The sequence below is a fragment of the Dipodomys spectabilis genome, unplaced genomic scaffold (genome assembly GCF_019054845.1).
Source record: "Dipodomys spectabilis isolate Male_0828 unplaced genomic scaffold, ASM1905484v1 ptg000173l, whole genome shotgun sequence".
Classification (NCBI taxonomy): Eukaryota; Metazoa; Chordata; class Mammalia; order Rodentia; family Heteromyidae; genus Dipodomys; species Dipodomys spectabilis.
Window position 1 is genome coordinate 11,870,655 of NW_024870850.1, and position 24,322 is coordinate 11,894,976.

General features: G+C 60.4%; 2 protein-coding genes across 2 annotated transcripts in view; both read left to right on the top strand.

Moving 5' to 3' along the window:
• Adgrl1 (adhesion G protein-coupled receptor L1) overlaps positions 1-8,404 on the top strand; it is a 31,674-nt gene extending 23,270 nt beyond the window's left edge. Inside the window, 33 exon segments of the mRNA XM_042693783.1 lie at positions 2-313; positions 315-353; positions 355-439; positions 691-782; positions 784-864; positions 867-1,011; positions 1,213-1,257; positions 1,260-1,315; positions 1,530-1,715; positions 1,864-1,902; positions 2,011-2,194; positions 2,297-2,419; positions 2,703-2,899; positions 2,901-2,909; positions 3,033-3,047; positions 3,049-3,088; positions 3,091-3,117; positions 3,120-3,211; positions 3,521-3,583; positions 3,585-3,731; positions 3,820-3,840; positions 3,842-3,980; positions 3,983-4,039; positions 4,185-4,252; positions 4,507-4,598; positions 4,981-5,149; positions 6,010-6,138; positions 6,260-6,356; positions 6,435-6,563; positions 6,663-6,680; positions 6,768-7,210; positions 7,212-7,325; positions 7,328-8,404. Coding sequence (XP_042549717.1) covers positions 2-313; positions 315-353; positions 355-439; positions 691-782; positions 784-864; positions 867-1,011; positions 1,213-1,257; positions 1,260-1,315; positions 1,530-1,715; positions 1,864-1,902; positions 2,011-2,194; positions 2,297-2,419; positions 2,703-2,899; positions 2,901-2,909; positions 3,033-3,047; positions 3,049-3,088; positions 3,091-3,117; positions 3,120-3,211; positions 3,521-3,583; positions 3,585-3,731; positions 3,820-3,840; positions 3,842-3,980; positions 3,983-4,039; positions 4,185-4,252; positions 4,507-4,598; positions 4,981-5,149; positions 6,010-6,138; positions 6,260-6,356; positions 6,435-6,563; positions 6,663-6,680; positions 6,768-7,210; positions 7,212-7,325; positions 7,328-7,513 — 3,639 coding nt within the window. The 3' untranslated portion in view covers positions 7,514-8,404.
• A 7,360-nt stretch (positions 8,405-15,764) lies between these two features.
• On the top strand, positions 15,765-23,452 carry Asf1b (anti-silencing function 1B histone chaperone). The gene is made up of 3 exons (XM_042693794.1): positions 15,765-16,020; positions 21,453-21,568; positions 22,395-23,452. Exons 1-3 carry the CDS (start codon positions 15,912-15,914, stop codon positions 22,767-22,769), a joined length of 600 nt encoding a protein of 199 aa, XP_042549728.1. The 5' UTR covers positions 15,765-15,911; the 3' UTR covers positions 22,770-23,452.
• Positions 23,453-24,322: the final 870 nt, after the last annotated feature.

The window sequence follows — 24,322 nt, forward strand, 5'->3', positions numbered from 1 at the left end:
CCCTAACCGCTGGGGCGGCAAGACGGACATCGACCTGGCGGTGGACGAGAACGGCCTGTGGGTCATCTACGCCACCGAGGGCAACAACGGGCGGCTGGTGGTGAGCCAGCTGAACCCCTACACGCTGCGCTTCGAGGGCACCTGGGAGACCGGCTACGACAAGCGCTCGGCCTCCAACGCCTTCATGGTGTGCGGCGTGCTGTACGTGCTGCGCTCCGTCTACGTGGACGACGACAGCGAGGCGGCCGGCAACCGCGTGGACTACGCCTTCAACACCAACGCCAACCGCGAGGAGCCCGTGGGCCTGGCCTTCCCCCAACCCCTACCAGTTCGTGTCCTCCGTGGACTACAACCCCCCGCGACAACCAGCTCTACGTGTGGAACAACTACTTCGTGGTGCGCTACAGCCTGGAGTTCGGGCCCCCGGACCCCAGTGCGGGTGAGGACGGTCGAGGTAGGGGCCAGGCTCCGTCTGTCCGTCCTCACGCCACCTTGCTTTACAGATGGGGACACTGCCCAGGGCCTCTGATCATGCACGCGGCCTGGGAGGTGGGGAGGGAGGGTTCGTGGCCCCTGTGGGCCCGGAGGCTGGGCGTGGGGGGTGAGGCGGGGGTGCGGTGTGGAGCGGCTGCTAGGGAGCCCCCAGACCCCGGCAGCGGGTGACCCGGGGGTACTTCTGTTCCCTTCCAGGCCCGGCCACCTCCCCGCCCCTCAGTACCACGACCACGGCGCGGCCCACGCCCCTCTCCAGCACAGCCTCGCCCGCAGCCACCACCCCGCTCCCGCCGGGCACCCCTCACCACGCACCCTGTGGGTGCCATCAACCAGCTGGGACCCGACCTGCCTCCCGCCACAAGCCCCGGCCCCCAGCACCCGGCGACCCCCCCGCCCCCAACCTGCACGTGTCCCCGGAGCTCTTCTGTGAACCCCGAGAGGCACGGCGGGTCCAGTGGCCGGCCACCCAGCAGGGCATGCTCGTGGAGCGGCCCTGCCCAAGGGGACTCGGGGTGAGTGCCGAGGCCTGGCGTGGGGGGCAGGGCGGGAACCACACGGGTCCATGCGTCCACCGGGGTGCTGTGGCTGGGTCCTCCTGTGTGGTGGCAGCCCGGGGAAAGCCAGGGATGGCTCCCTTTCTTATCTGACCTGCTGTGTCTGTCCTGCTGTGTGTCTGTCCGTCCAAATCCCCTTTGCCTGCCTCGTCTGTTCCTCCAGGCATCGCCTCGTTCCAGTGTCTGCCGGCCTTGGGACTCTGGAACCCCCGGGCCCGGACCTCAGCAACTGCACATCTCCCTGGGTCAACCAGGTTGCTCAGAAGGTACCCCCCCCTCCTCTCCCCTGCACTTCACTCCCCCCTCTGCTCCGCTAAGCGAGCCCCGAACTCAAGCTAGGGCTGGCAGGGAAGGAAGTTAGGAGAGATGCAGCCAGCAGGGATGGGGGGGCAGCGGAGGGGAGGGGAGGGGAGGGAAAGGGTGGAGGAGGGCAGGCTGGTCCCCGACAGACCCAGCTCCCTTTCTGCCCACTGCACGCAGATTAAGAGTGGAGAGAACGCGGCCAACATCGCCAGCGAGCTGGCGCGCCACACACGAGGCTCCATCTACGCGGGGGACGTGTCGTCGTCCGTGAAGCTGCTGGAGCAGCTGCTGGACATCCTGGACGCCCAGCTGCAGGCGCTGAGGCCCATCGAGCGCGAGTCGGCCGGCAAGAACTACAACAAGGTGGGCGCCGCTCCTCCAAGCCAGCCCGGCCTGTGCAGACGTCTTTGGGGGGAGGGGGGTGGCACGCAGCGCGAGCTATCCAGAGCCCGGGTTTGGGGGAGCCGTGCGCAGAGGGACAGCCTGACACCCCTCTTCCCCATCGCTCTAGATGCACAAGCGAGAGAGAACCTGCAAGGATTACATCAAGGTAAGGCGCAGGGAGTCCGGAGGAGGGAAGGAGGGGGCCGCCAGCTCGGCCCCACGGGACGAGTGAGCGCTCACGGCGCCCGCCCCACCCGCCCGCCCACCCACGCAGGCCGTGGTGGAGACGGTGGACAACCTGCTCCGGCCCGAGGCACTCGAGTCCTGGAAGGACATGAACGCCACGGAGCAGGTGCACACAGCCACCATGCTGCTGGATGTCCTGGAGGAGGGCGCCTTCTTGCTGGCTGACAACGTCAGGGAGCCCGCCCGCTTCCTGGCAGCCAAGCAGAATGTGGGTGAGTGCCTGCTCCTCCAGCCCGAACCCCTGGGGGGGGGGCGGGGCCTTGCCTACAGAGGGCCCAGGCTCACGGCGTGCAACCTGCCGCCTTGCCCCGCAGTCCTGGAGGTCACCGTCCTGAACACGGAGGGCCAGGTGCAGGAGCTGGTGTTCCCCCAGGAATACCCCAGCGAGAACTCCATCCAGCTGTCTGCCAACACCATCAAACAGAACAGCCGGAACGGTCAGTGCCTAGACACCAGCCCATGAAGCCCAAGGAGACCCGGGTCTCCCCCAAGCCCCAAGGAGACCCAGGTTTGCAGGGTAGCCAGCTCAGAGAGCACCTAAGGCTCGGAGAGGTCACACCGAGAGGAGGAGGAGGAGGGCGGAGCCAGCACCCCCGTGTCCTGGCTCCCGTGGGAAGGCTTGTGGATCCTCTTGCCTGGGCTGTGGCCTGGGTTGGTGGTCCCCGTGGCTGGGGTTGGTGGCTGTCTCTCACAGTGCCCTGTGTCCCCCCGCCTCCCCAGGAGTGGTGAAAGTGGTCTTCATCCTCTACAACAACCTGGGCCTCTTCCTGTCCACGGAGAACGCCACGGTGAAGCTGGCGGGCGAGGCGGGCGCGGGCGGCGCCTCGCTGGTGGTGAACTCGCAGGTGATCGCCGCGTCCATCAACAAGGAGTCCAGCCGCGTCTTCCTCATGGACCCTGTCATCTTCACCGTGGCCCCACCTGGAGGTGAGCCAGGGCCCCTCTACAGCCTGGGCCCATTGGTGCCCCCCCCCCCACGGTCCCTGAGGCTGGTGTGGGGGAACCCACAGGGCCTTCCCGGTTCTGACTTCTGCCGCCGCCGCCCGGCAGGCCAAGAACCACTTCAAACGCCAACTGCTCCTTCTGGAACTACTCGGAGCGCTCCATGCTGGCTACTGGTCGACCCAGGGCTGCCGCTGGTGGAGTCCAACAAGACACACACCACGTGTGCCTGCAGCCACCTCACCAACTTCGCCGTACTCATGGCGCACACGAGAGATCGTAAGCCGGCCGGGGCGAGGCGGGCCTCTGCGCTGCTTTGCATGCACGCTAGGACACCGCACGGGGCAGTGGGGGCCCTGCTGGGAGGGCAGCGGTGGGGGCCACGTGCAGGTGCATCTGTCTGGTCACCCCTGGCTTCCGCCCACACCAAAGTGCTGAGAAGCCTGCTGGTACCACTGTTTCTCTTCCGAGGCCCTACTAGTAGCCCACGGCCTGGCCTGCTCCTGGCCCCGCCTGCGGCAGGCTCTGGGCATGCGCCCTGCTCCTGGCCCAGCCCGTGACCAGCTCTGAGCATGCAACCTCGTTCCTGTCCCCAGTACCAGGGCCGCATCAATGAGCTGCTGCTGTCAGTCATTACCTGGGTGGGTATCGTGATCTCGCCTGGTCTGCCTCGCCATCTGCATCTCCACCTTCTGCTTCCTGCGGGGCCTACAGACCGACCGCAACACCATCCACAAGAACCTGTGCATCAACCTCTTCCTGGCAGAGCTGCTTTTCCTGGTGGGGATTGACAAGACGCAGTACGAGGTGGGCCAGGGCTGGGGAGTGGGAGGGGGGCAGGGAGCAGACGCCCCAGCCCCCTGGTGCAGCTCACCTTCTCTTATGGCTCCCCTAGATTGCCTGCCCCATCTTCGCGGGGCTTGCTGCACTACTTCTTCTTGGCCGCCTTCTCCTGGCTGTGCCTGGAAGGCGTGCATCTCTACCTGCTGCTGGTGGAGGTGTTTGAGAGCGAGTACTCGCGCACCAAGTACTACTACCTGGGTGGCTACTGCTTCCCGCCCTGGTGGTGGGCATCGCCGCCGCCATTGACTACCGCAGCTACGGCACCCGAGAAGGCGTGAGTGTCCCCCGTGGCCTCCTGGGACTCCGTGGTGCCCCTCACGCCCGGCCGTTTAGGTTGCTGGCCTCAGAGACCAGAGGGAAGGGGGGCCCCAGCAGCCTCCCCAACATCCTTCTACCCCACGTCTCCTGTGTTCACAGCTGCTGGCTCCGAGTGGGACAATTACTTTATCTGGAGCTTCATTGGGCCTGTCTCCTTCGTTATCGTGGTGAGTTGGGAGGGCTGGCCTTGGCCGTGACACGCACACCCAAGCACATGCACACACCCTCCTGCAAGCCCCGAGAGGCACGGTGTGAAAGGGTCAAACTGAACAGGAGCTCAGCTCCTGCGAGGCAGGAGGCACATGGGGCCCTAGAGCCCGCATGGAGGGCGGCCCCCCAGCACGGAGGGACGGGGAGGGCATGGGGGGGCAGAGGGCAGCTCCAAAGAGAAAGAGCCACAGCCCGGCCCCGCCCCACACAGGTGAACCTGGTGTTCCTCATGGTGACACTGCACAAGATGATTCGCAGCTCATCCGTGCTCAAGCCAGACTCCAGTCGCCTGGACAATATTAAGTGAGGGTGCCCAACTCCCCCCCCCCCCCACTGTTCTTGGGTTGCAGTGCTCTAGGGACACGAGCTTCATTGTGCTCATGGGGCGCCAGTTAAAGGATGGGGAAGCAGATCAGATTATTAGCACCTGCAGCCTGGGGCTGGGGCTGCAGTGAAGGCCAAGTTCAAATCCTGAGTCCACTCAAGGACAAAAGAAAGTGGCCACAACATGATGGTTGACTCGCTCCGCATTGTGCATGCGCTGGTGCTGCCGCCAGCCCCCCTCCCACTCCCCCCCCAAGGCTGCCTCAGCCCTCGGGCTTCACAGAGGGGACCCGGGCCACCCCAACCCCACCCACAGCGTGCTGAGGACTCGAAGGCTCTGACCTGTGTCCCCCGCTCTCAGGTCCTGGGCCCTGGGGGCCATCGCGCTGCTCTTCCTGCTGGGTCTCACCTGGGCCTTCGGCCTCCTCTTCATCAACAAGGAGTCCGTGGTGATGGCCTACCTGTTCACCACCTTCAACGCCTTCCAGGGGGTCTTCATCTTCGTTTTTCACTGCGCCTTGCAGAAGAAGGTAGGGTTGGGCTGGGAAGGTGGCTCAGTGGTGGAGCGTTTGCCTTGCATGCCTGAGGCCCTGGGTTCGATTCCTCAGCACCACATAAGCAAAAAGAAAAAAGCCGGAAGTGGCGCTGTGGCTCAAGTGGTAGAGTGCTAGCCTTGAGCTGAAGAGCTGAGGGACAGCGCCCAGGCCCAGAGTTCAGGCCCCACGACCAGACCTCCCCCCCCAAAAAAAAAAGAAGGTAGGGTGGCAGGGCGTGGGACTCGGCAGAGGAGAGGGGCGGAGGCCGGGGGGTCCCAGTGCTGCTGGGGGCCCACAGTGCCAGCTTCGCGCCGCTGGGCATGGTTCTGGGGGTGGGGGGGCTGAGGGGGCCAAGCAGAGTGGACCCAGGGCCCCGGCACTGTCTTCGGAGTACAAGGGAGTGAATCGTGACTGCCAGTGAGGAACCACGGGGCACCCGGTACCATGCTTCCTCCTGGAATAGTTCTGGAAAGAACTGTGAATTTTATAGTGATAGAAAGGTCCCTTTTTTTAAGTCAATGTGTTACAAGTGTGGTTCTTAAAAAACACTCAAGAAGAAGGGACCCGCGCTTGGGGGGGGGGGGGGGGCTCAGTACTCTGAGATCTAAGGATCGAGGCTCAGAGTCATCTGGGGCAGGGAAATTCATGAGACTCTTACATCCAGTTAACACCGAAAAGAAAGCAGGGAGTGGAGCTGTGGCGCAGGTGGTAGGGCACCAGCCTCGAGCGCGCAGGCGCGGTGGGATCGCATGCCTCCGGGGTTCACAGGCGGGTGCTGGGGCTCAGCCGCCCCCTGGCGAGCCGCAGGTGCCTGGTCACACACACACACAGGTGTGCGCGCGCGCGTCCCGCAGGTACACAAGGAGTACAGCAAGTGCCTGCGCCACTCCTACTGCTGCATCCGCTCCCCGCCGGGGGGCGCGCACGGCTCCCTCAAGACCTCGGCCATGCGCAGCAACACCCGCTACTACACCGGGACCCAGGTGCGGGGCGGGGCGGGGCGGGGGCGGGGGGGGGGGCGGCGGGGCGCGGGGGGGTGAGAACGGGCCGGGGGGAGGGGGGTCCCCGGGCCCCCTCATGCCCGGCTGCGCCCCCCCCTCCCAGAGCCGGATCCGGAGGATGTGGAATGACACAGTGCGGAAGCAGACGGAGTCGTCCTTCATGGCGGGCGACATCAACAGCACCCCCACCCTGAACCGAGGTGAGCGGCCGCGCGGGTCCCCGGCCCCCTCGGGCGCGGCCCGGGGCTGCCGCCTGACCTGCCCCCTCCGCCCGCCAGGCACCATGGGGAACCACCTCCTGACCAACCCCGTGCTGCAGCCGCGCGGGGGCAGCAGCCCCTACAACACGCTCATCGCCGAGTCGGTGGGCTTCAACCCCTCCTCGCCCCCCGTCTTCAACTCCCCAGGTGAGGGGCACCGGAAGCGGGGGGCCTGGATCGTGGGGGGCGGCCCAGCCCCGGGGGCGCCCTCTAACCGCGCTTTCTCTCCTTCCGCCCGCCCCGCAGGGAGCTACCGGGAACCCAGTAAGTCGGCATGCGGGGGAGCCCGTGCCCCGGGCGGGGGGTCCGGGCCGGGTCCCCCCTGACGCCCCGCTCCGTGCCCCCCCGCAGAGCACCCGCTGGGCACGCGCGAGGCGTGCGGCATGGACACGCTGCCGCTCAACGGCAACTTCAACAACAGCTACTCGCTGCGCAGTGGCGACTTCCCCGCGGGCGACGCGGGCCCCGAGCCCCGCGGCCGCAACCTGGCCGACGCCGCGGCCTTCGAGAAGATGATCATCTCCGAGCTGGTGCACAACAACCTGCGCGGCGCGGCCGCCAAGGGCCCGCCGCCGCCGCCCGAGCCGCCCGCGGGGCCGCCGGGCGCGGGCGGCGCCGGCAGCGAGGACGAGGCCGGCGGGCCGGCGGGCGCCGACCGCGCCGAGATCGAACTGCTGTACAAGGCGCTGGAGGAGCCGCTGCTGCTGCCGCGCGCGCAGTCCGTGCTCTACCACAGCGACCTGGACGAGGCGGACGGCGGCGCGCCCGACGACGGCCCTGCCGCGCGCCCCGCGCGCCTCGCCGCCCGGCCGGGACTCGCTCTACGCCAGCGGGGCCACGCTGCGGGACTCGCCCTCCTACCCGGACAGCAGCCCCGACGGGCCCAGCGAGGCGCTGCCCCCCGCCGCCGCCCGCGCCCCCCCGGGCCCCCGGAGATCTACTACACCTCGCGCCCGCCGGCCCTGGTGGCCCGGAACCCGCTGCAGGGCTACTACCAGGTGCGGAGGCCCAGCCACGAGGGCTACCTGGCGGCGCCGGGCCTCGAGGGGCCTGGGCCCGACGGCGACGGCCAGATGCAGCTCGTCACCAGCCTCTGAGGGACCTGCGCGGACCAGGGGCCGAGGCCGGCCGGGCCGGGCGGGGGGCGCCCTGGGCGTGGCCGTGGCTGGTGGCCCCTCGGCCGTGTCCCCCCCGCCCCGCCCCCCCAGGACCCGGCCGCGGGCTCACACAGGGTCTCCACCAGCCACCCGCACCAGCTCGATTCGGGGGGAGCGCAGGGAGGAGGCCCCGAGCCCCCCCCCTCCTCCCTCCCCAGGGCAGGAGGGAGGACTGCCCCCCCACCGCCCTCAACTCCGCTCCTGCCTCCGATGCTCTGGGCATGGAGGGGGTCCCCCCGTGGGGTCCAGCCTAGCCACCACTCCTCTCTCCCCCCGGTGGGCAGGACAGATGGACGGGGCCCCATCCCCTGCACCCCAGCTCCGCTGCCCCCCCCCTGCAGCCAGAGCCTCCGGGCCCGGGCAGTGGTGGCCGGCGGTTTCAAGGTGGAACTATCCACAAGCTCCTTCCCCCTCGCTATGGGTCCCCCGTGTCCCCGCCCTCCAGCCAGCCGCCCCCTCCCCGGCCCCCCAGCGTGCACCCAATGACCCCCTGCCTTGGGGCGACTCCTGATGAAGCACAACTCCCCACAGGGCCCCCCAGCCCGCAGGGGCGGCCGTGGCCGGGCAGCTCCCGGTCCGTGGGCCCGGCGATCTGGGGGAGCAGATTGTGGGTCTGGGTCTCCCCGGGGAGTGGGTCCTGGGCCTGGATCTTCCCTAGGGAGCCCCGCCCGCCCCGCCCGCCCGCCCCCCTTGCTGTAAATATTTCAACGAAATGGAAAAGAACAAAAAAAAGACAAAAAAAAATCTCATCACTTGAAGCCACCAGGCGCCCGTGGCCAGGCCGCCCGGACTTTGTGGGGAGCGGAGCAGAGCGGGGCGCCGCTGCCCCCCCCCCCCCCCCCCCCCCCGCGGCCGGGACTTCTCCATGGACGCCCCGCGCGCCCTGCGCGCCCCGCGCACCCCGCGCCCCGCGGGCGGCAGCGCGCCCCACACTCCAGAGACAGCAACGAAAATCTCAAGCAACAGCGAAACAAAGAACCCGGCGCCCATCCGGTCCGTCGTCACCGCCTCCCCGCTCCGCCGCCCCTGCGCCCCTCAGCCCCCGGGGCGTGTACCTCACCCCTGCCCCGGGACCAGGGCCCGGCTCCCCTCCGCCCCGCCTCGGCCCGGGGAGACACCCTCACACCCAAAGAGGCTCTTGCCAAGACCGGCTGCGCTCCCCTCCATGTGTGTCCCCCCCCCCCCCCCCCGTGTGCTCCGTCCCCCGGCCGGGGGTGCAGGGGCCTGGGGGCCCCCGGCTGAGTGGGGCTGGTAAGACGGGGTGCCCTCTCCCATCCCCGGTGCCCGGGCGGGCGCAGCTGGTGCGGGCCTGGGCTGTCACCCGAGCCCCGCGCTGCCCCCCCCCCCCCCCCCCCCCCGCTTCTCCCAGCCTTTTGGGGTAGTGCAGCCCCTCATCGCCATTTCCCGAGGTGCCCCGGCCTCTGCCTGACCTCTCTGTCTTCGCCCTCCTCCCTCTTTTCTCACAAGTGCCATGAGTTTCCAGACATCTCCGGTCTCAGCCTGCTGCTGCCATGAACCTCGGGCTCTGGGGGAGGAGGCCCCCGAGGAGGGGACCCTCTGTTTCCTTTTTCTTTTTTCTTTTTTTTTTGCTGCTAGAAAGCCCCCTCCCTGGTGCTGGGGAGCTGGGGCTGGCGAGTCCCCGTCCATTCGGGGAGAAGGGGTCAGACCAAAGAGGGTGGTTTGGTCCCAGGTGGGGAGCAGGCGGGGTGACCCAGCTCTGGGGAGCTCTGGGGGGGCCGGGGCTCTTAGCTCAGTGTCACCACAAGACCCTGGGGAGGTCGAGGAGGTCTGGCCGGGCAGTGGGGGACAGAAGGAACTGGCCACGGGGGGGGGGGGGGGATCTCCCCTGCCCAGCCCCCCATCTCTCCACTCGACAATCAAGGGGAGAGGGTTGCAGGGGGGCGTGGGGGGGCTCAGGCCTCGGGGCTGCGCGGCGGCGCCCCCTGGCGGGGCTGGGCGGGACCACCGTCCCGCGCACAGCCACCCTGGGCCCGGGTCCCCACCCCAGCCAGCCGGGTGCCTTGGCATGGGCCGGACAAGGGTCTTGGTTTCCTCCCCGCGCCCTCCGCGGGCTCCTGGGTTCATTTGCTCCTAAATCTCGTCTGTTCTTTCTCCTCGCGTTCTTTTCTGTTGGGTCCCCCCTCCCGGCGCCCCTCCCGCGTCGTTCTTGCTGTCTCTGCCCCCTTTCTACGCATCCTCAACCTCTGTCCATTCGGGCCTCCCTCCCCCCCGCCCCCCCCTTCGGTCTCCTTTTCGATATGCCAAACCAATTTTGGGTCGAGTGCATTTAACAAGAACAAAACAAAAAAGGCTCATAACGAACGTTTCAGAAAAAAAGCTTAAAAAAAATTGTTGAGTCAAAAAAAAAGTCAAACAATAAAGAAATTAAGATTTCTTGGAATGAGGAGTGGCCGTGGATTCACTGGGGGGGGGCAAAGCTGGCACCAGCTCTTCCGTGGGGACAGGCCTGGCTCCCAGGCTGCAGCGTGACAGGTGCACCCCACACTCGCAGCACCTGAGCCGCCCCCCACACACCACAGAGTCTACCTTCCAGCATCTCTCGACACAGGAACCACTGACTTTGGTCCTCAAGTTTTCTTCCCTTTTCAGCTCAAACCTCTGGCGTCACCAGGAGGAAAGGCCCAAGTCAACCCTGGCCTTACAGAAACCAAAGCCCCATGCCTTGACTGCTCCCTGCAGTTCCCACCTGCCCCAGGGCCTTGGCACTGACTGTGCTGTGTGTCCAGACCTCAGGAACCATTCCTTGCGCAGACTCTCCCAGGCTACTCCCTCTCAATGCGTCTGCAACTTCCACAGCCCTGCCCGGCTCTGTCCCCCACTTCTCCCAGTGGCTAGGCTACTCTGGGCAGATTTCACCTGTGTACCTGCAGGCCTGAATGTTGGGTCCATAGCAGAAGGGGTTCTCAGAGCCCAGGACAGCAGTGGACACAGTAGGCTCTCAATAAAGCTGGGAGAGAGGTTCACCTGTTGCCATTGCCATGGGCACACGCGAGCCCTCTCTAGACCAGTGGGCATGGGAAAATTCAAATCTGTACGACTTCATGCATTGCATATGGGGTGCAGAGCAGGGGGCGCACACTCTGGGCCTCCTGACTGCTTATGTCATAGCTACACCTGGCGTAACAAAGGCTGACAGAAGCCAGGGGCGCAGATACGCTCTGCAGACCCACCCCGGGACATTCTTGTGTCCCAGCAGTCCTGCGATGCTAGCTACTCTGGAGACTGAGAGCTGAGGAGTATGGCTCGAAATCGGCCCAAGCAGGAAAGTCCAGGAGATTTATTTTATTTTATTTTAATTTTCTTGGCCAGTTGTAGGAATTGGATTCTGGGCCTGGGCGCTGTCCCTCAGCTCTTCAGCTCACGGCTAGCGCTCCACCACTTGAGCCACAGCACCACTTCCGGTTTCCTGGTGGTTATTTGGAGATAAGAGGCTCACAGATTTTCCTGCCCAGGCTGGCTTTGAACTGTGATCCTCAGATCTCAGCCTCCTGAGTAGCTAGGATAACAAGCATGAACTATTGGAACTCAGTAGCCAGTTCTGGACTTGAACTCAGGGCCTGCACTGTCCCTGAGCTTTTTTTGTTCAAGGCTAGCACTCTACCACTTGAGCCACAGTGCCATTTCCAGCTATTTCTGTGTATGTGGTACTGAGGAATCCAACTCTAGGGTTTTATGCATGCTAGGCGAGCACTCTACCACTAAGCCACATTCTCAGCCCAGGAAACTCTGATCTCCAATTAAATTAATCAATTAATTAAACAAATAAAGCCAGGACCCCACTTCTACTTCTTTGACTGACATGGATATAAAATGCTTGCATTCAGCCTGGCACTGGGGGCTCCTGCCTGTCATCCTAGCTCTCAGGAGGCTGAGATCTGAGGATCATGGTTCGAAGCCAGCCCAGGCAGGAAAGCTGGTGAGACACTTTTCTCCAATAAGCCTCCAGAAAACCCAAAATGGCACTCTGGCTTAAATAGTAGCACACTAGCCTTGAGCACAAAGAGGATCAGGGACAGTGCCCAGGCCCTAAAACTGAAAAAAAAAAAAAATTAAAGCCAGGCGCCAGTGGCTCACGCCTGTCATCCTAGCTACTCAGGAGGCTGACCTGGAGAGAGAGCAGCCTAGACAGAAAAGTCCACTGGATTTCCTATCGCTTATTAACAAGCAAAAAGCTAGGCTGGTAGTGTTGGCTCCAGTGGTGGAATACCAGTCCTGCCAATCACTCAAATGAGCATAAGCAAGCCCTGAGCACAAGCCCTAGTGCTGGGGGGAAATAAAAAATACAATAAAAATGATTAGCCAGACTTGCTGAGGTATATCTATAATCCTAGGGAATCTGACGTAGGAAGACAGCTTACTAGTTCAAGGCCAGGCCAGGGCAATGTAGTAAGATCCTGTCTCAAAAGTAAAAAGTGAGCTGGCACGGGTGGCTCACGCCTGTCATCCTGCCTACTAAACTGGCTGAGATCCAACGATCACGGTTCTAAAGCCAGCTGGGTAGGAAAGTCCATGAGACTCTTTTTCTCTCTCTTTTTTTTTTGGGTCCGGTTGTGGAGCCTGAACTCTGGGCCTGGGCGCTGTCCCTCAGCTCTTCAGCTCAAGGCTAGCGCTCTACCACTTGAGCCACAGCGCCACTTCCGGCTTTTTTCTTATGTGGTGCTGAGGAATCGAACCCAGGGTCTCATGCATACAAGGCAAGCGCTCTACCACTGAGCCACCTTCCCAGCCCCAAGACTCTAATCTCCAATAAACCACCAGAAAACCACAAGTGGTGCTGTGGCTCAAGTGGTAGAGCGCTCGCCTTGAGCTGAAGAGCTAAGGGACAGCGCCCAGGCCCAGAGTTCAAGCCCCATGATTGACAAAAAAAAATTATAAAAAAATTCCTGTAGCCGGGCGCTGGTGGCTCACGCCTGTAACCCTAGCTACTCAGGAGGCTGACATCTGAGGATCACGGTTCAAAGCCAGCCCGGGCCGGAGAGACCGTGAGACTCCTATCTCCAATAAACCACCAGAAAACCGGAAGTGGCACTGTAGCTCAAGTGGTAGAGCGCTTGCCTTGAGCTGAAGAGCTGAGGGACAGCGCCCAGGCCCAGAGTTCAAGCCCCACGACCGACAAAAAAAAAAAAAAAAAATTCCTGTGTGCAGGTCATGAGCCAAGTTCTGGGGATGTGGGGATGTCTGGTGTGTGTGGTGGTAGTGGGGCTTGAACATATCCTTGTGTTGCAAAGGTTCTTGATAGGGCTAAATGTGAAAGGCTGGGGCTGGGAATAAAGCAACAACACCAACAACAACAAAAAGCTGGGCACCAGTTGCTCACACCTGTCATCTTAGCTAGTCTGGAAGCTGAGATGCGAGGACTGTGGTTCAAAGCCAAGCTGGGCAGGAAAATCCATGAGCCTTTTATCTCAAATTAACCAACCAAAAAGAGCTGGAAGTGGAGCTGTGGCTCAAATGGTAAAGTTTCAGGCTTAAGAAAAAAGTTCAGGGGGCTGGGAAGGTGGTTTAGTGGTAGAGCGCTTGCCTTGCATGCCTGAGGCCCTGGGTTTGATTCCTCATCACCACATAAGCAAAAAGAAAAAAGCTAGAAGTGGCGCTGTGGCTCAAGTGGTAGAGTGCTAGCCTTGAGCTGAAGACCTGAGGGACAGCGCCCAGGCCCAGAGTTCAGGCCCCACAACTGGACCAACCCCCCCCCCCAAAAAAAAAAAAAAGAAAAAGAAAAAAGTTCAGAAACAGTACCCAGGCCTGAGTTCAAGCCCCAGGACCAGCAAAATAAATAAAGCAAGCAGTATTTGGAAATAATTTAGAAATGAGTATGTCCCAATAATTCCTAAGTATGTTCAAAATTCCCAAGAAAATAAGCCAATTATAACTGTAGATCTTCTTTTAGCCAAACAGTTATTTGGGGGGCACTAGCATTGGAACTCCTGGGTTCACACAGGCTAAGCAAGCGCGCTACCCTTGAGTTGAACCCTTTAGTTTTGTTTTGTTTTTTTGCCAGTCCTGGGGCTTGAACTTAGGACCTGGGTGCCGTCCCTGAGCCTCTTTATGCTCAAGGCTAGCATTCTACCATGTAAGCCACAGAGCCATAAGTTGCTTATACAGTAGTTTATTGGAATAGTTTATTGGAGGTAAGAGTATCATGAAGACTTTCCTGTCCAGGCTGGCTTCAAACCACGAACCTCATATCTCAGCCTCCTTAGTAGGTAGGATTACAGGTATCAGACACTGGTGCCTAGCTCCCTTTAGTTTTTTTTGAGATAGGGTCTTCTTATTTTTGTCGGTCATGGGGCTTAAACTCTGGACCTGGGCGCTGTCCCTGAGTTTCTTTTTGCTCAAGGTTAGTGCTCTACCACTTGAGCCACAATGCCACTTCCGGTTTTCTGCTTGTTTACTGGAGATAAAAGTCTCATGGACTTTCCTGCCAGGGCTGGGTTTGAATTGTGATCTTCAGATCTCAGCCTCCTGAAGTAGCTAGGATTACAGGCATGAGGGTATTCTTGTGTAACCCAAAATGGCTTCCAACTTTTCTTTGTACTGGTACTCCCATCCAAGTGGTGGGATTATAGGACAGTACCACTGTGCCTAGCTACAACCAAAAATATTTCTTCAGTACTGAGGTTTGAACTTAGGACCTCTCATCTGCTCAGCTGGTTCTCTACCACTTAATCCACATTGCCTGCCACTCTAGGTCATCTGCTGAAGGTACAATCTCTTGGATTTTGGTGCCAGAAGTGGCCTAGTACTGTGATCCTCCAGATCTCAACCCAAGTTAGCTAGACTTTTAAGTATGATCTACTGTATTGGGTTCATTAGTATTTTCTTATGTTGACTGCACTCGGAAATCAAATCTTGGTTATATTGGATTAAATATGTCATTCGAGTTCATCTGTTCATCTTTTTGCATGTGTGTGCTCACCCTGATCCTAGGAATTAATTCAGGGCCTGGGTGCTGTCCCTCACCTTTTTGCTCAAGGCTAAGGCTAGTGCTATCACCTGGGCCACAGTGCCACGTCTGGTTTTCTTCGTGATTAACTGGAGACAGTGGGTCTCACAGACTTTCCTGCGCTGGCTGGCTTTGAGCCGCGATCCTCAGATCTCAGCCGCCCGAGTAGCTGGGATTCCTTGCCACCGAAGCTGTCTATCATTTTCCCCCTTAATTTCATTTGCATTCTGTACACAGAAATGTTTTGTGGACATGGCGCCTTGCTGCTCATGGATTAACTGTTTTAAAATCTGATTTTTAAGCTGCTGAGCTCTATTTTGAAAAGAGTGATTACTACAAACCGTGCGATTCTGCGGCTTGAGTTCCACGGGTGTCGCGTGGCCGGGACGGCCTGGGGACGGGGAGGCGCGGGTCTGGCCCATGGGCAGGGCCAGGATTCGAACCCCTGTCTGGCCACTGCAACCCTCCCAGAGACCAGGCACCCCTGGGGCAGGAAGGGAGGGCTCAACTGTTCCTAACAGTCATAACGGTCACAACGTCCGACCGGGCCTCGCCTGCCACAAGCCCCTCGCAGAAGCTTCCAGAAATGCTTACAGGCCTACAAGGACCCCCCCCCCCCCAACCCCCCATAGGCCACAACGCCGACGCCCTACTTCCGCTTCTTTTCGGCCAATCGTAAGCCAAGTCTTCCCCTTGCTCCCACCCTCCGAGCAACATGACCCAATTACTTTGCAGAAGCCTGCCTTATCCCCGCCCCGCTCCTCCCTGTCAATCACAGTGAGCGCAGGCAGGAACCTCCTTGCTTTCTTCAGTGAGCGCAGCGCGCCACCGTTTGGCTGTTGACGGCGCTGCCCTCTGCCTGCAGCGTCTTCCGGAAAGGAGGGATGAGGGGGGCGGGCCATGCCGGTTGCGGGGACAGTCAGAATTGGCTAGGAGGGGCGCCGCTCAGTCTGACTCCACCCATCCACGCCCTCACTCTCTGAGTCGGAGACGTTAGGGATTGGCTCCGAACGTAGTGCACAGATAGTCCCGCCTTCCTCTCAGGACGCTGAGAGGGAGCTGCTCTCATTGGTGGCAGGCGTCCGGGCGCGCGCCGCTAGGCGCACGGGGATTGGTTGGCACAGCGAGAGCGCGCGCCGCCGGGCGGCGTTGGCGGTGATTGGCTGGCGGGTGGGGCCGACTATTTGAAGGCGGCGCGCGGAGGAGAAGCGCAGTGCGAGCCGGCGGCGGAGCGAGGAGGCTGAGGCGGCCGCGGGTCCCGCCGTCCTTCCCGCCGTCCCGCGCCCCTTCCCCCCTTCCCCCCAGCCCCTCCCGCCGGGCCCGCCCCGACGCGCGCGGGACCCACCGCAGCTGCTCCCGTCAGCCGGCGCGGCGATGGCGAAGGTGTCGGTGCTGAACGTGGTGGTGCTGGAGAACCCGAGTCCTTTCCACAGCCCCTTCCGATTCGAGATCAGCTTTGAATGCAGCGAGGCCCTGGCAGACGGTGAGGTAGACCCCGTGCGGAGACCCCGGGCGGCCTTCCCAGGGCAGCCTCCCTGGTGACCGCCCCATCCCTGGAGAAGCGCTCCTCCGGCCTCTGCCGCGGACGGGCCCCCGCGTCCTCCTCCCGGGGACCCCCGGCCCCCATCTCCGCCCACTCCGTCCCTTCCCGCCGCCCGCCCCGCCCTCCCCATGCAGGGGCTCTCTGGCACCCCGTGAGCGCGTGTGCGCGTGAACACGCAGTTCCTGGGACTTGAACTCGGGGCCAGGGCGCTGTCCCTGAGGGGTTTTTTTTGGCTCCAGGCTGGCGCTCTACCGTTTGAGCCGCAGCTCCACTTCCGGCTTTTGGCTGGTGAGTGGGCCACCAGAGTCTCTCACACTTCCCTACCGGGGCTGGCTTCGAACCGCCATCCTCAGATCTCAGCCTCTAATCTTGGCACCCCGCAGAATCCTTCCACGACACCCCTCCCTCCCTCCCCGCCCTCCTCCCTTTGGCTCCCACGCAGGGTCCCCAGGCCCTCGGGGTGCCCCACCTCCTTTTTCCTGCAGCTCGCTCCCTTCCCCGGTGGAAGCCGCCCCCTCCCGCCGGCCCCGCTTGGCTGTACCTCCCTGGGCGGGGCTGGGGGCCCCCGCCGCGTGTGCGTGCGCCCCGCCAGCCCAGGCCGTGCGCGCGGGTCGAGGGGCGGCCCGGCCGGGCTGCAGGTCCCTCCGGATTTCGGACGGCCTCGGAGGGGGTCGCACCGAGTGTGGGCCGTGGGTGTGCACGGGGCGGAACCTGCTGGAAGGCAGCTTCCCACAGCCGGCGACGGCCGCCGTGGGGCGTGTGTCCCACTCATCCGGACCGTAGGAAGGTGGCCGGCCGTCACCGGTGGGGTGACACGGAGCCACAGAGAGGGACCTTTCTAAGAAAGGGCCGGCCGCGCACCGGGGCGCCCCCGCCGCGCCGGGGGCGTTAGGCCGGCTCTCCGGGCGGGGGGGCGGGGAGACGGCGCCGGGGGCGTGGCCTCGCGGGGGCGTGGCCTCGCGGGGGCGTGGCCTCCCGCGGCGTGTGGGGAAGTCGGTGCCATTTGGAGAAGCCCGGAGCTGCCAGCGACGTGTGCGCTGGGCCTGGGCCAGCCCGGCGGCCTCTCCCCCGGCTCGGCTCCCGTTTCAATTAGGGAGCCTCCTAGTGACTAACTATAGAAGAAGCCGGGTCAAATCCTTTCTGGAACGAGGCGGGGCGTAAATAAATAAATAAAGTGTAGCGTGACTGCTGCGGAGTAAGACTTAGTTTAGGAGGCAGGAGGGGACAGCAGGAGCTAATAGATTCAGGGATTCACAGTTCCCACTGGGCGGCCGATCCGGTTTCCATCAGCCTGTGTGCTTCTGGCGGTTAAACACAGTTGCACTGAGAGGCCGTTGCATGGCCATTGCCCATTCGGTATTCCTTTTTTTTTTGGGGGGGGGGGGGTCCGGTCGTGGGGCCTGAACTCTGGGCCTGGGCGCTGTCCCTCAGCTCTTCAGCTCAAGGCCAGCACTCTACCACTTGAGCCACGGCGCCACTTCCGGGTTTTTTCTTATTTCTTATGTGGTGCTGAGGAATCGAACCCAGGGCCTCAGGCATGCAAGGCAAGCGCTCTACCACTGAGCCACCTTCCCAGCCCCTCCTTGTTTTTTTTTTTTTGGTTGGTCGTGGGGCTTGAACTCTGGGCCTGGGCGCTGTCCCTCAGCTCTTCAGCTCAAGGCGAGCGCTCTACCACTTGAGCTACAGCGCCACTTCCGGTTTTCTGGTGGTTTATTGGAGATAGGAGTCTCACGGTCTCTCCTGCCCGGGCTGGCTTTGAACCGTGATCCTCAGATCTCAGCCTCCTGAGTAGCTAGGATTACAGGCGTGAGCCACCAGCGCCCAGCTCCTCTTTTTTTTTTTTTTTTTTTTGCCGGTCCTGGGGTTTGAACTCAGGGCCTGGGCGCTGTCCCTGAGCTTCTTTTGCTCAAGGCTAGCACTCTACCACTTGAGCCACAGCACCATTTTTGGCTTTTTCTGTGTGTGTGGTTCTGAGGAATGGAACCCAGGGCTTCATGTATGCTAGGCAAACACTCTACCACTAAGCCACATTCGCAGCCTCTGGTATTCCTTCTAGAATGGGCCACAGGGACGCTGCCAGGCTTACCCTCCGTTAATGGAGAGGCCTATGTCACAGTGTCACTAGATCTGATGTTGAGTTCTGAGTTCAGGGCCTTTCTCATGTCTGAGAGTTCTGGAAAAGAAAGACAATATTGCCTTGGTTTTGGTCTTGGTGCTGGGAATCAAACGTAGAGCCAAACCCACATTCTACTAGGGAGCTCACCCCAGCTACACATCCACTGCTTTACCATGTAGAAATGACCACAGGTGCTATTGCCAAATAAGGACATTCAATAGGTAGAAAAAGGGCTGGGAAGGTGTCTCAGTAGTAGAGTGCTTTCCTTGCATGCATGAGGCCCTAGGTTCAATTCCCTAGTACCACATAAGCAGAAAAAGCTGGAAGTGGTGCTGTGGCCCAAGTGGTAGAGTGCTCACCTTAGCTGAAGAGTTGAGGGACAGCACCCAGGCCCAGAGTTTAAGCCCACAACCGACAAAAAATAAGTAAATAAATAAATACTAAGCTGAACACAAGAGCTCATTCCTGCAATCCAAGCTACTGAGGTGGCAGAAACCTGGAGAACTCAGGTTCTAAGCCAGCCTGGCAGAAAAGTCAGACTATCTCTGGCAAGAAGCTGGACTAGAGGCATGGCTCAAAGGTAAAAGCAGGAGGTCCTGAGTTTATCTATGATGTGCAGAGAGGAATGTTTGGCATGGTGGTGCATGCCTGTAATCCTGGCACTCGGCTTGTTTGCTTGGCTGGTGGTCTACCAGTTGATCCACACTTCCAGTCCTAGTTTTTTACTGGTTATTTTGGAGGTAGAATCTCATCAATTTTTCTGCTAGGGCTAGCTTCAAACCAAGATCCTCCAAGTCTCTGCCTCCTGAGTAACTAGGATTACAGGTGTGAGGCATCAGTGCCTGGCTGGCTTCTCAGATTTTTTTTGTTGTTGTTTGTGGGGCCTGAACTCTGGGCCTGCGCTGTCTCTCAGCTCTTCAGCTCAAGGCCAGCGCTCTACCACTTGAGCCACAGTGCCACTTCCAGCTTTTTTCTTTTTGCTTATGTGGTGCTGAGGAATCGAACCCAGGGCCTCAGGCATGCAAGGCAAGCACTCTACTACTGAGCCACCCTCCCAGCTCTCCAGCTTTTTCTGTTCATGGGGTGCTAAGGAATCGAGCCCAGGGCCTGGCCTCATGCATGCAAGGCAGGTACTCTACCACTGAGCCACCTTCCCAGCTCCTGTGCTTAGCTTTTGTGTGTGTGTGTGTGTGTGTGTATGTGTGTGCGCGCACACGTGTGCGTGCGTTTGCAGCAACACTGCTTGTGGATGAGACCCGAAGGAGTGAGAGTTGCATTAGCCAAATTCTGCTGTTCTTTCAACAACTCTGATCCTACTTAGGTCACTTTCTTTTCCTTCTTCCAGTACTGTGGCCAGAACTCAGGGCTTCACTCACTGGGCCTTGAGTTACTCGTTACTCATCCATCCAGCCCAGCTGTTCGCTGTTGAGTTGGAGATGGAATGAAACACGATCCTCCAGATCTCAGACTCCTCGGTGGGAGAGGAGAACAGGCATGAGCACCGGGCCTGACTTGTCCATTTTTTGTGTGTATGTGGCTTGACATGAAGGGCCTGGGTGCTGTCCTTGAGCACTTGTAGCTCAATGCTCGTGTTCACCACTTGAGCCAAAATTCTACTTCTGGCCTGGACTTTCCTACTTCAGCTGGCTTTTGAATCATGATCCTCAGATCTCAGCCTTGTGAGTAGCTAGGATGACAGGTATCATGATCCTCAGATCTCAGCCTTGTGAGTAGCTAGGATGACAGATATGACCACCCATTCCTGGCTGCATTTGTTAAAAGTAGTGATAAGCCTGGAGTTGGGGCTTATCCTACTTACTTGAAAGGCAGATATTAGGGGATCTCAGTTCAAGGCCACCCCTTACCAGAAAAAAAAAAAAAAAAAAACCTTGAGATCCAGGCACATGTCTGTCATTCTTGTCCATAGCTGGGGGTGTCACGAGTCACCCTGGACCCCATCTTAGCAACACAGAAAAAAACAATTATAAAGCAGGATACTGGTGGCTCACACCTGTCATCCTAGCAGGTCAGAGGAAGCTGAGATCTGAAGATTGTGGCTCAAGGCCAGCCCCGGCAGGATAGTCTGTGGGACTTATCTCCAATGAACCACCAGAAAACCAGAAGTGGCGCTGTAGCTCAAGTGGTAAAACACTAGCATTAAGCTGAAGAGCCCAGGGACAGGGCCTAGACCCGGAGTTCAAGCCCCACAACCTTGGGGGGATGTGGGGGAAATGACTATAAATCCGTCAACTTCCCTGCTGGAGCTTGAACCCCAGTGCACCCCGTGCTCACCTGAATGAGCCTGGAAGGGTGTGGGTGAAACCGCAGAGGGACAGGAAGTGGGTGTATCGAGGAAGGGCTGGGCTCAGGTGACAGCCGAGGAGGCCAGGCCGCGCTTGGATGCGCGCTGCGGCCCGGCGTCCAGGAGCTGCTTCCTGTGAAAATCGCAGCTTGTGAAACTCGCCCAGCTGCCGGCCCAAGGGTTGTGTCATTTCAAAGAATCTAAAATAAGTTCCAGGTCCCCTGCCAAGCGCCCCTGCACTCGCATGACCTTGCCTCTGATACACTTGGACCTCGGCAGGCAGCCACACCACCCGGCGGGGGCCAGCGGGGCTGTGCTACGCATGGAGCCCCCTCCCTGGTGGCATGCAGGGGTTTGGGGGTGCCACGGGCATACACTGATGACCCCTTTACCCAGGTGTCTACAAGTAGGCATGACTTGGGGCTTAGCCATACACACCTGTGGGGGTAGCCTCCTCCTCCCTCCCCACAGCCTTGATTTCCCCCTCCTGCCCTTTGGAGCCTGCACCCCACCCCCCACCCAATCATGGATGGGCCCCTGGTTCCATGGCACCAGTCGCTGTGTGTGAAAGTGGATGTCACTCGCTACCCCCACCCCCCACCCCCAGATGCCCGCCTGCTGCCTCCTGCTCACAGAAGACATCACATGGCTCTTGATTCAGACTCTGCCATACAATTCCCCCTCCCCGGCCGCTGAGAGCCCCCCCCTGCCCACCCACCCCCCCCCCCCCCCCGCAAGGTCGCCTGGCCTAGCCAGGCTCATGGCAGCTGTGTCCCCACCATGAGTGGGGCTCCATCTCTGCCCCAGTTCAGGCTGGGAAGGGGCCAGCACCCACCGCCCAGCCTACCCCCATCCAGCTGGAAGAATCTTCCAGAACCTTTTAGAAAGACCCTCAGCTGTCTCGCTGCTCAGCTATTTATTTCCATTGCTTAACTCGGCCCTGTGCTTTTGCAGACCTGGAGTGGAAACTCATTTACGTGGGCTCAGCAGAAAGTGAGGCATTTGATCAGATTCTGGACTCGGTCCTAGTGGGCCCCGTGCCTGCCGGGAGGCACATGTTTGTGTTTCAGGTAAGAGAGGCGCGGCCTGAGCCGCCAGGCCGCGCACTTACTGTTGTGTATCTATTTGTTGTTCTTTGTTGGGATGCTGAGCTGGAGCCCGGCCTCCGGTGTAATCTGGCTTCCCTTCCTGCCTAGCCACACCCCCGCCCTTGAACTGTTCTTTGTCGGAAAGTGTGTGGTTCAGCTTCTAGCTGGGCCCGGTGGCTCACACCTGTCATCCCAGCTACTCAGGAGGCTGAGATCTGAGGATCACGGTTCAAAGCCAGCCCCGGCAGGAAAGTCCGTGAGAGTCTTTATCTCCAATAAACTACTGAGAAATGGCTCTGTGGCTCAAGTAGGTAGAGCATAGCCTGGAGCAAAAAGCCCAGGACTGGCCGGGTTTGAGCTAGCCTGGGCTACATAACGAAACCATGTCTGAAAAGAAAAAGAAATGCCATTGTGTCTGACGAAGGCCCGTGCTGTCCTTTGCATTCATCTCATCCCACACCAGTGCACCCTGAATCTGTCTGTCTTCTGCTTCTGGGCTGAGGTCCTTGCCCCTTTCCAGAATAATCCATGCCCAGCCTCCTCTCCCGTCTTCTGTCACACTGAGACCAAACGTGTGGGGGGTGGGGGGGTCCACTCTCAGCCTCCCCTGCTGTTCCCTGAGCCTCCGCACCCTCCCATGTTGCCATGCCATCGTGTTGACAGCGTCCTCTGCGCCTGCAGCCCTCTCCTGGTTCTCTAGGGAGTCAGTTATAACCAAGCACCCTTTCTACCCTGGCAATCCCCTGGGAATCTGCGCGGTGACACTGGGGTGCCACCTGGTGCTGAGACTCAGGCTATGTCCCCCCAGGCTGACGCCCCCAACCCGTCCCTCATCCCTGAGACAGACGCGGTGGGTGTGACCGTCGTCCTCATCACCTGCACGTACCACGGCCAGGAGTTCATCCGCGTGGGCTACTACGTCAACAACGAGTACCCGAACCCCGAGCTGCGGGAGAACCCGCCCCCCAAGCCCGACTTCTCCCAGCTCCAGCGTAACATCCTGGCCTCGAATCCCCGGGTGACACGCTTCCACATCAACTGGGAAAACACAGACAGGCTGGAGGCCCCCGACAGCCAGGACCCCAGCGTGGCCTTCAGTCTGGGCTGCACGCCGGTCAAGGGCCTGGGCCTCCCCGCCTGCACCCCCGGCCTGCTCCCCGAGAACTCCATGGATTGCCTCTGACTTGGAGCCAGGTCCAGCTGTGTTCTGCCAGGGCTGCGGCCCAGCTCATTCGCGTCCTGCCTGCCACAGTTGGGCAGGCTGGTCAGGAGGGCAGCAGGCCCCATTGGAGCTGAGCCAGAAGAAAGAATGGGGCTCCGCTCTCTCCCGGCCCCGTCTGCCCTCTTAAAGGTGGCACAGACTTCCGGCAGGCCGTGCCTCCGTGGTTCGCTCTTTCTCACTCGTGATGTTTTTCTTTTGTACACCTCAAAGCCACTTGCAGGCCGTGGCACCCCTCAGCTCCTGGGACCCCGTTGACCCCCAGGCTCTTCCCACAAGCCATTTGCCTCCCGGCTGGCTGGGGCATTTCCCCACAGCCTATCGTGCCCCCTTCCCCAAATTTCTGATTGGACCCCCCCACCCCCACCCCGCTTGATAAACAGCTCTCTGCGTTGCAGACTGGGGTGCATGCAGAAGCTGCTTTCTAATATCCTGGGCTGCAGTTTCCCTGGGGACTGAGCTGGGAAAGTAGTTTATCGGGAGGGTTTCCTGTGGGCCGCCCCCCCTCCCCCATGCCCATCTGGAGACCCAGCATCTCCTAGTACCCTGGTCCCTTCGCTGCTCCCTGAACCCTGTTTGAGAGTGCAGTTTTCTATTTTGATACCAGAAGTGTTTTGGTTGGTCTGCAATAAAAAGCACTTCACGAACCTTGCCTGTTGCCATTTTCTCTGTGGTGGGCCAAGTGGCCAGGTCTGGGGTGGCCTGTGGTCCCCTGGGATTTCTCTGTGGTGGGCCAAGTAGCCAGGTTTGGGGGTGACCTGTGGTCCCCTGGGACAGCCAGCCACCTTCCCCCCCCCTTCTGCTCCCAAATGGTTGTTTCCCTCATGGACAGCAGGAAGGGTTTCTGAAAATATAAGCAAACCAGCTGCTCAGCAGACAGATCACTATCAGTGATTTTTCAGACTTTGACCTTGACCACAGGAAGAGAGTAACATGACAATCCGAGCACACACACATTTATGCTCCTCACCTCGGGGTTTTGTTTTGTTTTAAAGTTTGATACCAGCACTGGGACTTGAAGGCAGGATCTGGGCACTGTCCCAGCTCAAGGCTGGTGCTCTACCATTTGAGCCACAGTTCTACGTCTGGTCTTTTGGTTATTAATTGCAAATAAAAATCTCATGGAAGCCGGTGCCACCAGTAATCCTAGCAACTCAGGAGGCTGAGGTCTGAGGATCACGGTTCAAGGCCAGCCTGGGCAGGAAAGTCCATGAGATTTTTTTTTTTTTTTTTTTTTTTTTGGGTCCGGTCATGGGGCCTGAACTCTGGGCCTGGGCGCTGTCCCTTAGCTCTTCAGCTCAAGGCTAGTGCTCTTCCACTTTAGCCACAGCGGCACTTCTACTTTTTTCTTTTTGCTTATGTGGTGCTGAGGAATCAAACCCAAGGCCTCAGGCATGCAAGACAAGCACTCTACCACTGAGCCACCTTCCCAGCCCCAGTCCATGAGACTCTTATCTCCAATAAAGCACTAGAAAAGCAGAAGTGATGCTGTGACTCAAGTGGTAGAGTGCTCGCCT

What these genes read in the sequence shown, in the direction of transcription:
- Asf1b (XM_042693794.1), top strand. Translation starts at nt 15,912, where the DNA reads ATGGCGAAGGTGTCGGTGCTGAACGTGGTGGTGCTGGAGAACCCGAGT. An exon ending in CAGCGAGGCCCTGGCAGACG is followed by an intron (nt 16,021 to 21,452) that starts GTGAGGTAGACC and finishes GTGCTTTTGCAG; the next exon opens with ACCTGGAGTGGAAACTCATT. An exon ending in GGCACATGTTTGTGTTTCAG is followed by an intron (nt 21,569 to 22,394) that starts GTAAGAGAGGCG and finishes ATGTCCCCCCAG; the next exon opens with GCTGACGCCCCCAACCCGTC.